Source organism: Salvia hispanica, chromosome 3 (genome assembly GCF_023119035.1).
Source record: "Salvia hispanica cultivar TCC Black 2014 chromosome 3, UniMelb_Shisp_WGS_1.0, whole genome shotgun sequence".
Taxonomy (NCBI): domain Eukaryota; kingdom Viridiplantae; phylum Streptophyta; class Magnoliopsida; order Lamiales; family Lamiaceae; genus Salvia; species Salvia hispanica.
The window spans coordinates 2,765,399-2,777,747 of record NC_062967.1 but is presented as its reverse complement, the minus strand read 5'-3'; the positions used below and the strand labels follow the sequence as shown (position 1 = coordinate 2,777,747).

Genomic DNA, 12,349 nt, shown 5'->3' with positions numbered 1-12,349 from the left:
ACGTACATACTATTTATGTCTTAAAATCGTAATTCTTACTATTACTAGTACATTTGAAAACTTGATTGCCCATTTAACTCTCCTACTATGCCTATTGCTCTCTGTTCGGCTGTAATAAATTACTACTAGCTTAATCACAATTTATCATCCAATAAATACCTAATTAATTTACTAAACATTTTCTAGTTGCGATCTACAAATTTGTGGTGGTCTTGTGGGCATGCAAGAGTTTTTCAATTAGTAGTATTAATTTAATTTTCTCTATTTTTCGTTTGTCTTGAAAAGTGAGATTGTCAGGAGCTAGCTAGCCCTGACATTTATTAATCATATTAATCTTTTATATTATGAATGAATCTGTTAATACTCAGATAATTACAGATTAAATAAAACATAATTCGCTCTTAAACAAACTTATATATAACTTCTAATAATCCATCACCTATATAGTTTGTATTGAGTTGGAGCAGGGTTTATCTGTGTGACATTAAAATAGCACAAGCTTCATCCTACATAAACATTAAACCAAAAGGATGAACTTCACCATTAATAAGCCAAATCCTACATAAGCCTTAAACCAAAAGGATGAGGTATATGTAAGTAATGCAGATCACCACTTCACCATTAATAAGCAAAACACATTTCACTGTTCAAAGCTTCCTCGTGTAACAATGGAGAATACGAGATGATTCAGCCGTGCATACCTTCCATTTAGACAGAATTTGACTTCAAAATAATTTTCTCAACACAGATGCAACTTTTCCAACTCCCAACCAGAGCGAACCTCATGAACACCACTCTCGAGCATTTTGGAACATACGTAGCCACGGGCTTGGGCCTTTCTTGTCCACGTCCCAGCTCGTAGGATACCAAGGATACTGCCACATCAAGAAGCAGCGTTCTGGATGAGGCATCATTGCAAGGTGCCTACCATCTGGGGAACAGATGGCTGCCACGCCTAAAGGAGAACCATTCACATTGAAAGGATACACTTCTGTGGGCTTCCCATCGTCGTCACAATATTTCACGGGGACCAAGCTTGACTTCAGTACACTGTTGAAAACATCATCATCTGGGAACTCTTGAGGCCATCTTTCTCAAGTTCCACACAAGATGCCAATCTTTGCAATTTTTCCAACTCGAAGCTGGTTTCTTCCCACAGGTCCCTGAGCTCAGATGTTTTTTCAGTCAACTGAGAGATACCATCAATCTTTAGCTCAACTATTGGTGAGGATGTGACTTTGCCAATGATCAAGGAAGATACTCCAGCACCCACGAGTTTTTCTGTCACCACACCTACATCCTTTTTACTGACCTCAATTATGAGGCCAAGCTCCTCCGCGAAGAGTGCTTCAGATACACTACAGCTCTTTGGAGTAGTCAAATCCAAGTGAATGCCACAGTTCCCGGCAAATGCCATCTCAAGAACACTTACTAGCAATCCTCCATCACTGATATCATGACCAGCTGAAATCAAGCCTTCCTCAATCAAGTTTTGCACTGCATTGAACACACTCTTGAGGTAAGAGACGTCATCTAGATCTGGGCACTCATCCCCAACTTGACAATATACTTGTGCAAGAGCGGACCCACCAAGGCGGCGCTTTCCTTTTGCCAAATCAATGTGGAGGAGAAGACCATCATCACCAAGCTTCAAATCTGGTGTCACAGTTTTAGTTATGTCGGGACAAGTGACATAAGTACTGATAACTAGATTTCCAGGAGCCTTGACAACTTCTTCAGATGAATGAGCAGCCATAGAAAGACTATCCTTTCCACCATCAATAGCAATGCCAAGTTCGATCATTGCTTCTGAAAGAGCTATAGCAGCATCATACATTGCTGCCCCTTCACCATCCAACTTAGCTGCATACATCCAATTGCCACTCGCCTTCACATCTGAGAGAGAAGTGACCCTAGCCCAAACAAGATTTGTCAAAGCTTCTCCAACAGCTAGCCTTGCCATAGCTCCTGGATTCAGAAGACCTTTGATTGGCTGCTCCCCAATTGAGCAAGCCCCTCCAGTAATGCCAGTATAGCTTTGAGAAATTACTGCAACATCAGAAAGTGTAATCTGAAGTGGACCCACAGTTTGCTGTTGTGCAACAAGCCCTGTCACACACCTATCAACTTTGGTAGTCAGGAATCGTTTTGAAGCAATAGAAGGAAGCCTTAATACTCTTTTCAGGGACTCCATAACAGTTATCCCTGGAGCAATATCAAGTGGCTGAGGAGCATTAGCAACTCGATGAAATTCAAAAGTTTTCTGGGGCATGTCCCCAAGTACCTTCTCGAGCTCAAGATCCACTGCAGGCAGTGGAGGAGGTAGTCCATTTGAGTTGCATTTTTCCATAGCTAAGCCATCCACAAGAGTGATCCGCCCTTCACCACTAATTGTTCCAAGGACTGCCATCGAGACTCTCTCCCTTTTACATATAGACTGTAAAATGTCACGGCTTTCAGGATTCACTAAAATAGCATCTTGCTCCTGGTACTCTGCACCCCATATCTCCAAAACTGACATGGTGTAATCACCTACTACCACTGCCCTGATATCGATGGTAGCACCCTTTGGGTATATGATTTCTTTGACAACATTACAATTCCCCCCGGCTCCCTGATCATGAATGCTAATGATAGGATTGTTCTCTTCCATTTCAATACAAGCACGAACAACTCGATATAACTTTTGTGCCATCTCTGCATCTCCGCGTTGTACAGCATTAAAATCCAGCTCAGCATCATTTTGGCCACTAACCATACTGGATGCAGCACCACCACCCATTCCAATACGGTAGGCTGGCCCTCCAATCTTGACAACTAGCATACCAATTTCAGGCTCACCCTTTGATATGTGGCTATGATCAATCTGCCCAATGCCTGCACTGAACATAATCGGCTTTAACCATTCTCGTCTTTCCCCATTTGGCAGCCTCATTCCAAAAGTCCTGGTGTAGCCCTGAATCAATGGTTCACCAAATTTGTTTCCATAATCTGATGCACCATTACTAGCATCAATGAGAATCTTCAGCGGGGAAGCCAAGTTCGAAGGATATGTGAATGACTGATCCTCCCATGGAGCATACGACCCTTCAATATTTAGATTCCCAACACAGTAACCAGCTGTAGATGCCACAATATATGAGCCCCTACCAGTTGCATGTGTATCTCTGATCCTGCCTCCGGCACCTGTCTCAGCACCGGGGTAAGGGGCCACGGCACAAGGGAAGTTATGGGTCTCAGCAGTAAACAGGATATCTAGGTCACGAGCACTCATATCCAGTGGGCACGTCAAACCTGGGTGGGTTGGCCGCAACTGACCCACAGGAAACCCTCTGATTGCACTGGAGTTATCCTTGAAGCCAATAACTGAATTGCTCGGGTTCGCTTGCAAAGTGCTCTTAACAATTTGCATAAGAGTCTTGTCCATTGGTTCCCCATCTATAACAATCTTTCCAGTAAAAAACCAATGCCTGCTATGCTCACTGTTAGACTGGGCCATATCAAATAACTCAACATTCGTCGGATTTCGCTTGATGTCATCCATGAAAAGCTTGGTGTAATACTGCAAATCTTGCTCATCAAAGGCCAAACCCATTTCTTCATTTATTTCCTCCAATGCCTTCCGGCCCTTCTCCATCACAGGTATATAACGCACTTCCTCAGGGGCCACACCTCTTTCAAAAGATGTGAGCTTCTCATTATAAACGCACTCCGTCATTCTGTCATGCACCAACGCAGCAAGGTCATTGATCTGACTCTCTACCAACGAACCACTTCCAGGGGCAAGGTACAACAAGTATCTCCTTGACCGCTCCAATCTGCTTATTTCCGTCAAACCACAAGCTCGACAAATTGATACTGCATTGGAAGACCATGCAGTGGTGAAAGACAACCGAGGGCCAACTTCTACGACAACAACACTTGAGTTTGTTCTCATCTCATCATCAAGAAAACTCTCAGTCCCCAAATTCTCAGGCTCAAAGGTTTCCCCCAATAGCCATCTAAGCACTGAATGCTTATCACTGGGAAGATCACCGTCCACACCAATATTATAACACTGCTCGGTTTTCAATCCTATAATTTGGTTCGAAACTTTAGACTGAATCAGCTTCAGAAGCTCAGCCGCTTCATTATCCTGCAGTAAAGGAACTCGATAGAAATGCACAACCTTTGCAGCAACCCTCTGAACGTGTTCCAATTCTGATTCTGTTCTCCCTGAATGGCCTACATCCTTTAAGAGCACGGCTTTAACCTTCACTTGCCTTGGTGCACCAGAAATTCTTAAAGAAGGCTGCTTTCCTGGAAACCTTCCCCATAGTAAGCAGTTAGCTTGTCTAAAGGAATGTTTAGGCAATGCCAATTTCTGCCTGTAGGCACCCTGCCGATAGAAAAGATATGAATCAGCAAAAAATTTCAAGTAAATTTTGCTATAAAACTTATAATCAATATTATAAGAGAACATACTTGTACAAATCCGGCTGCTGTGATTTCAAAAGCGGCAGCCATTGCTCCTGTGCCAGAACTATAATCACAACAAACAACTAATCAATTTTTTTCTGTAAAATCCCACCAAACACCGAAATCAACCCAATCCAAGCAAGGACGAAATTAATTGGTAAATTAACTCCTGAAACCATACCTTCTTCACGGTTTTCCAGTAGTGCAACGCCGGATATATGAGCGACAAAGGCAATTTATCTCTGTATCCCAGAAGCTGCAAACCGAAATCAATGGTGACAATGCACAATCCAGAAAATACAAATCTTTATATAATGGATTATAGTAAAACAGAGGGTTTAGGGTTTAAGGCTATGATTTTGGGGTTCTATTTCTATATGGAGAAGTATGATTTAACGGTTTTTTTTCTTTGATATTAATATTAATATTATGGTGGACTGCCATTTTAGGGGTTGTTTAAATGAATTGTATTCATAATTTTATTTTATTTTAGTGTTAAAATTGATTTAATTTATTTAACATAGAAGTATATGCCGTGCTTTTAAGCTTTTATATATCTTGGTACTAATTTTAGTTTAAGCTTTTATCTTTTACTTACTCCAATTTTTTTATAAGATTATGGCGTTGAGAAAAATCTGCAGTTTTTTCGATCCAAAATGAATAGAATCTGAATCTGAATCTTGGAAAACTGTAGTACTCCTAATACTTTTCTTATTTTTAAAAATCTGATTACTTTTTAAATTTAATTAAAAATCAAAACAAGCACCAGATATTATAAATTAAGGAGTTAGACTATTGCAAACAAACATAGTCATTATGCATTTAAGTTCTATTTTTCTTTTACATTTTCGACACGTGAATGAACATCCCAATAAAGTTTTACACCCGTATTCTTATCTCTCATTACATCATTTGTTACTAATATATTAACTCAAAAAATCGATCTTCCACTGTAAAAATATAATTAAGTCAATAATTTAACAACTAAGCATGCAAGGGAATAATCAAATTAACTAATAAGAGATGTGCAAGATATTTGGCAACTATACGTCAATGAAATGCTACGTACGAATCACATTCACTGCACTTGCCAATTGCCATATATAGTATTTATATTATACTACCATATTTCAATCACGTTTCTTTGATAAACTTATAAAACTAATTAATCTTATGTAATATCCACATTTGCGTATTAGATAAGTTAATAAATCCGAGTAATTAAACGTTATCTATCGACCAGTTATTACCATGCAAATCTATTACCAAGCAAATTTTCTTAATCCACGTCAAATTCCTAACAATCTTATGTGGCTTTAGAATTTGTCAATTTTTTCAGAAGATAGATTTTCATAGCTTTCCATAATCAATATACACCGAGCCGCCTCGTCAAGTTCGATTGTAAGACAAGGGTACACTAAAACAAAAAATGAGATAGGTAATTAGCTCCAATTGTACTCAAAAATCAATCCCATTTATTTTTAGGTTTATACTAAAACCAAAACCTAAAATTTTTTCAAATTTTGTGAGTAAAAAGAGCATAATATAGAGAATATTCTTTTAAGTTTGATTGAAGTAAAATCATATTTGATGTGATATTTACACTAAAATAGGTTTGAGTTCAGTGTAAATGGTTGAAGATGCTATAATAAAATTGAAAAATATGATGATTTGCAATTGATTTGGCTATTTATAAAAAGATTGTGATTATAGACACATCAAGATTTGTATATGCTGTAATTTATTTATTAACATATAAGCTTTAAAATTTTTTCGGATATTGACCAGAGGAGAAACATTCCAAATATTAGCAGCCCATGGATAGGTAAATGCGTGGGAATTGAAGCATAGCAGAGTTTAAACGGAAACATGCATTAATTCATATACCTCTTCTATAGGGGTGTTCGGTTGCTAAGATTAATTCTCATGATTAAATATATATCATGTTTAGTTCATAAGATTGACCCCCACAACTTAATCCTAGATGGATAGCCTCATGATAATTAGTTATAGCCTTCCCCCTCCAACTAAAATAATCTCACAACTTAATCCTAGATGGATAGTTTCATGATTATTAGTCATGGCAACCGAACACCACCTATAAATACTCATAACCCTAGCTTTCATGTACATTATACACACATCGATTATTTCACTAATAATACTTACTAGTTTAATCCCAATGTCTTCATCATCATCATCAACAACATCATCATCTTGTGATGGAAAACTAATCACTATTCTGAGCATCGATGGAGGTGGCATTCGCGGTGTCATCCCTGCCAAGATTCTTGAATTCCTTGAATCCGAACTCCAGAAATTGGACGGAGAAGATGCTAGAATTGCAGACTACTTTGATGTAATTGCGGGGACGAGCACCGGAGGGCTGGTGACGGCCATGTTGACTGCTCCCGATGCTAATAATCGCCCTATTTACGCTGCAAAAGATATTGCTCCATTTTATGTACAACATGGGCCTAAGATTTTCCCAGAGAGGTTTGTTTCATTTTTGTTACTACTACTAATTAAATTGATGATGCATGATTGCATGTGAATTAGTAATATTTGTGTGATATATATGATATATTAATATTAGTAATAATTATCATTGGTTGATTTAGGTGTGGATTGCTTGGATCGGTGGCTGCATTAGTAGGTCCCAAATATGATGGCAAGTATTTGCAAGGGCTCATAAGGGAGATTTTAGGGCAGACTCGGTTGAATCAAACCTTAACCAATGTTGTTATCCCATCATTTGATATCAACTATATGCAGCCTACCATCTTCTCTTCCTACGAGGTCATCTCTCAATCTGTCTCTTTGTTGTTTTTATGTTCAATTAAATTTATGTATGGATGCAACAGGTGAAGAATCTGGGATACAAGGACGCGCTACTGTCCGACATATGCATCGCCACCTCTGCAGCGCCCACTTATTTTCCACCACATAGTTTTACAAACGCGGATGACTTAGGCCGGTCTTGGGATTTCAATCTCATTGATGGTGGTCTCGCTGCCAACAACCCGGTATACAATCCACGCTTGAATTATAATGTTTGCAAATGGAATAAAACAAATTGTCCACATCAATCTAAAAATAGAACTGGAATCACTATATAATTAAATTTCCTTTTAGTTTTAAGTAGACTTCTACTAGTCTTATCGACTAGTCTTATGGTATCCGATCGCCAACTGTGTGCTGAAATATTAACTGATCCATCCATATAAATATGCCGAAACATAATCACTATATAAATCTCATGGCTAGTATTGTTATCATCGATTGATTTTAAGATGGAAACACAATATGACATTCTTGTAGACGTTGGTGGCGATGAGGGAAGTCACAAAGGAAGTGGTGAGCAGAAGCGATGATTTATTCCCGATTGATCCTCTGAACTGCGCAAACCTTCTGGTGATATCGCTGGGCACGGGCTCAGCGAAGAAAGAGGAATACACAGCAAAAATGGCGTCGAAATGGGGCGTGTTGGGATGGCTCCTTCAACGAAATTCCACACCTATAATTGATGTCTACAGCCAAGCTAGCACACACATGGTAGATTATTTCTTATCAACCATGTTTCATGCACAAACTTGTCAACAGAACTATCTCCGCATTCAGGTTAGATAAAATACTAATGATCAGAACGATTCTAATTTGTTCGAACAATTCTCTAATGCATATTTTGGTTATTTCTCATTCACTACGACAAAAAAACACACTGTTAAGAACATTTTTCAACAATTTTTTAATGCAATTAATTAAGAACTTTATTGTTGGCGTCCTACTAAAATTGAAGGACACAAACGGAAGCGTCCTAAAAAGCAAAAGATTAAGATAGATAATTTATCCTTCATTTAGGAACACTTTCTTTCGCAACCTAAATTGTTGTTGTTTTTTAAACTTTTCCAACGCAAGTAATTGCGTCTTAATTTATGTATCCTTAAAAACAAGTTTTTGTAGTGATTTAAGGTTTTTTCAAGTTAAATCTTTGTGTATTTTTGTCTCTGATATATATTGTTTTTGTTGTGTGTATCATCTGTAACACGCAACACGAATTTTTGTAATAACTGCCCAGGCTGAAAATTTAACTGGAGATAGCTCGTCGGTGGACATCGCGACGAAAGAGAATCTGAAGAATCTGGTTGGAATCGGGGAAGGTTTGCTGAACTCTCCTTCCTCAAGTGTTAATTTGCAAACAGGAAATTCTGAGCCTACTCTTTGCGGAGGCACAAATAAGGATGCTTTGATTAGGTAATTATTATTTTTTCACTTTTTTTAGTTACATATTGTCATATTGTATCTTTTTTCTATTTTTAACTTTTTCTTTTTTTCTGTTTCCTTGTGATTTTTTTATTGCAGGTTTGCTAAAATGCTCTCTGATGAACATAAATTTCGGCCGTCAAAATCACAGCACAAAAACTAGAATGGATCTCATAATTGATATATTGTGTATAATGCTATGTAACTAGTATTGGTTTGGGAATTAAGTAGGAGTTTAAGTTATATTGCTCTGGCTTTTTAAATTATTTTAGGAGTATGATTTATGGGTTAATGTAAAGTAATTTGTTTGAGTGTGACACTAATATTTATGTCTGCTTGTAAAATTGATGTATATTTATCTTTATTTATAAATAAAATATGGTGAATGAATACTATTTGATAATTTAATCAATTAATTTAATATGCAGTGGAAGGATGAAAGTGAAATCCTGGTAGTGTGCTCTATTAATTAAGTTAATTTACTTAACATTTGGTATGCACGAATTCCAAACAGACGACCAAATCCCTTTTCTTCGTTCCACTTAATAAAACATAAAGAATTTGTTGGACGTATGTTCAATATTTTCGGGTTGAATTGAGTTGCTTCCATTTATATTGCGATTTAAATTGGTCGTCGTTGTAATCAATAACTAAGAGCATTTATCATTTATATCTAAGGGTGTGTTCGGTTGACAAGACTAAATCTCATGATTAAATATATATCATGTTTGGTTTATAAGATTGACCCCCTCAATTTAATCTTAAATGGATAGTCTCATGATAATTAGTCATAGCCTCCCCCTCCAACTAAAATAATCCCACAACTTAATCCTAGATGGATAGTCTCATGATTATTAGTCATGACAATCGGACACCACTTTACTTTACTAATTATATATTAAAAATAACAACATTTTAGAACGCAAAAGAAAACGTCCCTAAATTAAGGACAATTTAACTTAATTTTTATGATTCTAGGACGCTTTCATTTGCATCCCTAATTTTAGTTGAGAAACCATTAATAAAAATATTTTTTGAAACGTTAATGATATATTTAGAAATACAAAATTAATGTCTTTAATTGCATTAAAAAATATCCATAGCCATTTTTCAGTGGATACGCATAATGGATTTTGACCATGAAGATCTTAAAAAGCTAAACGTTATTTTACTGTTTTTTGAATTTTATTTTAATTTCCAAAATTTTCCTTTTTTTCGTTTTCCATCAATTGGATTTTAGATTTCATATAAAAAAATTGCTTAGAAGTTAGTTTTATAATATGAATCACAAATTATTATATTCCGAAGAAACTTGGGCTTCTTACAATTTGACTTGTCAGACATTTTGCATTAATATATATATATATATAGGGATGTATTCGTATCCTTTTTCTAATTATTGTTCTTTTTTCTTCTAAATCCTAGCCCACGATTTTGATGATCTAATGGCTGATTTTTATGCCACATGGATTTAATAAATTAATCAAAAAAATTCGAAAAGGGCACTTAGGGGAGTAGGTAAAAATCGGCAGTTATATCATTTCCATGATTCACGCCTTCTGTTCCATATTTACATAGCTTTTATTTCTTTTCCTTTATTAAATCACAATATGCTTATTTCTTTCTATAATTCATCGATTTTACTCAAATTCTAACTATTATTTCGCTAAAAAATATTGGAGAAAGAGCTTAGTAAAGGCAAGAGGAAAGCTTGATGTGTTTTGTACCTAAAAAATTAGTTTTCGTCTTGTATTCAGTTTTATTATTTGTTTCGTTGTCTTAGTTTTATTATTTCTAGCGCTGTGAACATTTTATGCATAATAAATTTGGATTTTTCGGGAGTTAATGTGCATTATCGAATAATAGCCTTGCATTAATAATGATTTTCTGTGCATTACTCCCTTTTTTTATACCATTATTCCACTACTTTGTTAGCGTGCTAATCGAATAATAGTCTTGCATTAATAATGAATTTTTGTGCATTACTCCCTGTTTTTATACCATTATTCCACTACTTTGTTTACGTGCATTATCGAATAATACCTTTGCATTAATAATGATTTTCTGTGCATTACTCCCTTTATTTATACCATTATTCCATTAATTTGTTAACGTGCATTATCGAATAATAGCATTGCATTAATAATGATATTCTGTGTATTACTCCCTTTATTTATACCATTATTCCATTAATTTGTTAATGTGCATTATCGAATAATAGCCTTGCATTAATAATGATATTCTATGCATTACTCACTTTATTTATTCCATGGCGGGCCAAGTAGAAGTTCCTCAAAATCTAGGGAATAATTTATCCATTATCACTTTACTACATCACACACTAGTAGCAAAATATGCTTCAGTTATCAGGTGATATCTACGGTTCAAAACAAGTCGTCCTTTGACCAAATCAAAATAAGTTATCCAAAAACAACAGTCTTAAAGTTAACGTCAATAGCGTTTCTAATGATTACTCTTGCAATCAATCCAACCGCTCTTGAGCAAACTCAACCCGACGCTGCTTAGATGCTGTCCAGAATATGAAAAAGATATGAATTAGAACAAATAATGTATACGTTACAGCAAATAATGCACCACATCTATTAACCGATGTACAGAACAAAATATTTAATATATAAACCAAATTATACTAAACAATTACTTCATATACTGCAACCTATACCACAAAGTGCAAAAAATAGCAATTTCTGAATGAACACATAGTTCGAATCCAATGAAATGGACAATAATGTACAAGAATGATAAAATAATGCATCACCTTCACTGGGTTCCGGTTGGCTTTTGTACGGCCGACCTCTTTTAGTCATTCTATATCTGCGCAACAATATTGACGAAATCAGTGATGTTTCAACCATAAATCAGTGAGGTTTCAACCATTTAATGACGAACAATGTAAATATTGGTCAGAAATCCACTATACACTTCCATATAGCTTACAACCCTAAATCAAATGCCCACAATTTCATCTTCTCCACAAAAAAAAAGACATCTTTTGTGCATCGTTCCAAATCGAAAGCTAATGGATGAAAACCAAGCTATAACTCACAACATAACTTAATATACCCTATCAACCCACACCACGAACCAAAACAGCAGCTTTTGTGAGATAGAATCGGCGGTCGACGGCGATTTGACGGCGGAAATCGTTGCTGAATTTGAATTCGAGTGGAAGAGAGCGGCGGCTAGGGTTTCTCTTGTTTTTGAATTAGGGGAGAAATTGGGTTGAGAGAATGTTGATGGGATGGAGTGAGAGAGAGAGAGGAGATGAAAGGTCAATGAAAATGCTGCGTAAATATCGCACCTTCCGTTTTGAAACGTCTGGGTTAGTATGTTATTTTACTGCTTTACCCTTATAATGCACGAAAATGAACGAATAATGCAATACGGAATAAGATTTGTCCTTTTAATCTAGTCCATCCATTCCATCAATCTAATGGTTTATATTAAGAAGAGAAAAGACACTAAGGGTGTAATAGGACCCTAATGCTCCCCTATATATATATATATATATATATATATAGATGTATGATATAGGGGAGCATTAGGGTCCTTTTGCCCCCTAAGTGTCTATTTTCTTCTTAATCTCATCCACTAGATTGAGGGAATG

The 12,349-nt window shown here is 36.3% G+C and overlaps 2 protein-coding genes across 2 annotated transcripts; one reads left to right on the top strand and one right to left on the bottom strand.

Annotated features, from left to right (window-relative positions):
- Positions 1-1,042: 1,042 nt before the first annotated feature.
- Positions 1,043-4,782, bottom strand: LOC125215035 (probable phosphoribosylformylglycinamidine synthase, chloroplastic/mitochondrial). Its single transcript, XM_048116326.1, has 3 exons — positions 4,640-4,782; positions 4,465-4,522; positions 1,043-4,378 (listed from the first exon to the last, which is right to left on the bottom strand). The coding sequence occupies exons 2-3, from the start codon at positions 4,504-4,506 to the stop codon at positions 1,043-1,045; spliced, it is 3,378 nt and encodes a 1,125-aa protein (XP_047972283.1). The 5' UTR covers positions 4,507-4,522; positions 4,640-4,782.
- A 1,858-nt stretch (positions 4,783-6,640) lies between these two features.
- LOC125215029 (patatin-like protein 2) lies at positions 6,641-8,884 on the top strand. Its single transcript, XM_048116312.1, has 6 exons — positions 6,641-6,954; positions 7,080-7,257; positions 7,323-7,484; positions 7,780-8,079; positions 8,537-8,712; positions 8,821-8,884. Exons 1-6 carry the CDS (start codon positions 6,641-6,643, stop codon positions 8,882-8,884), a joined length of 1,194 nt encoding a protein of 397 aa, XP_047972269.1.
- Positions 8,885-12,349: the final 3,465 nt, after the last annotated feature.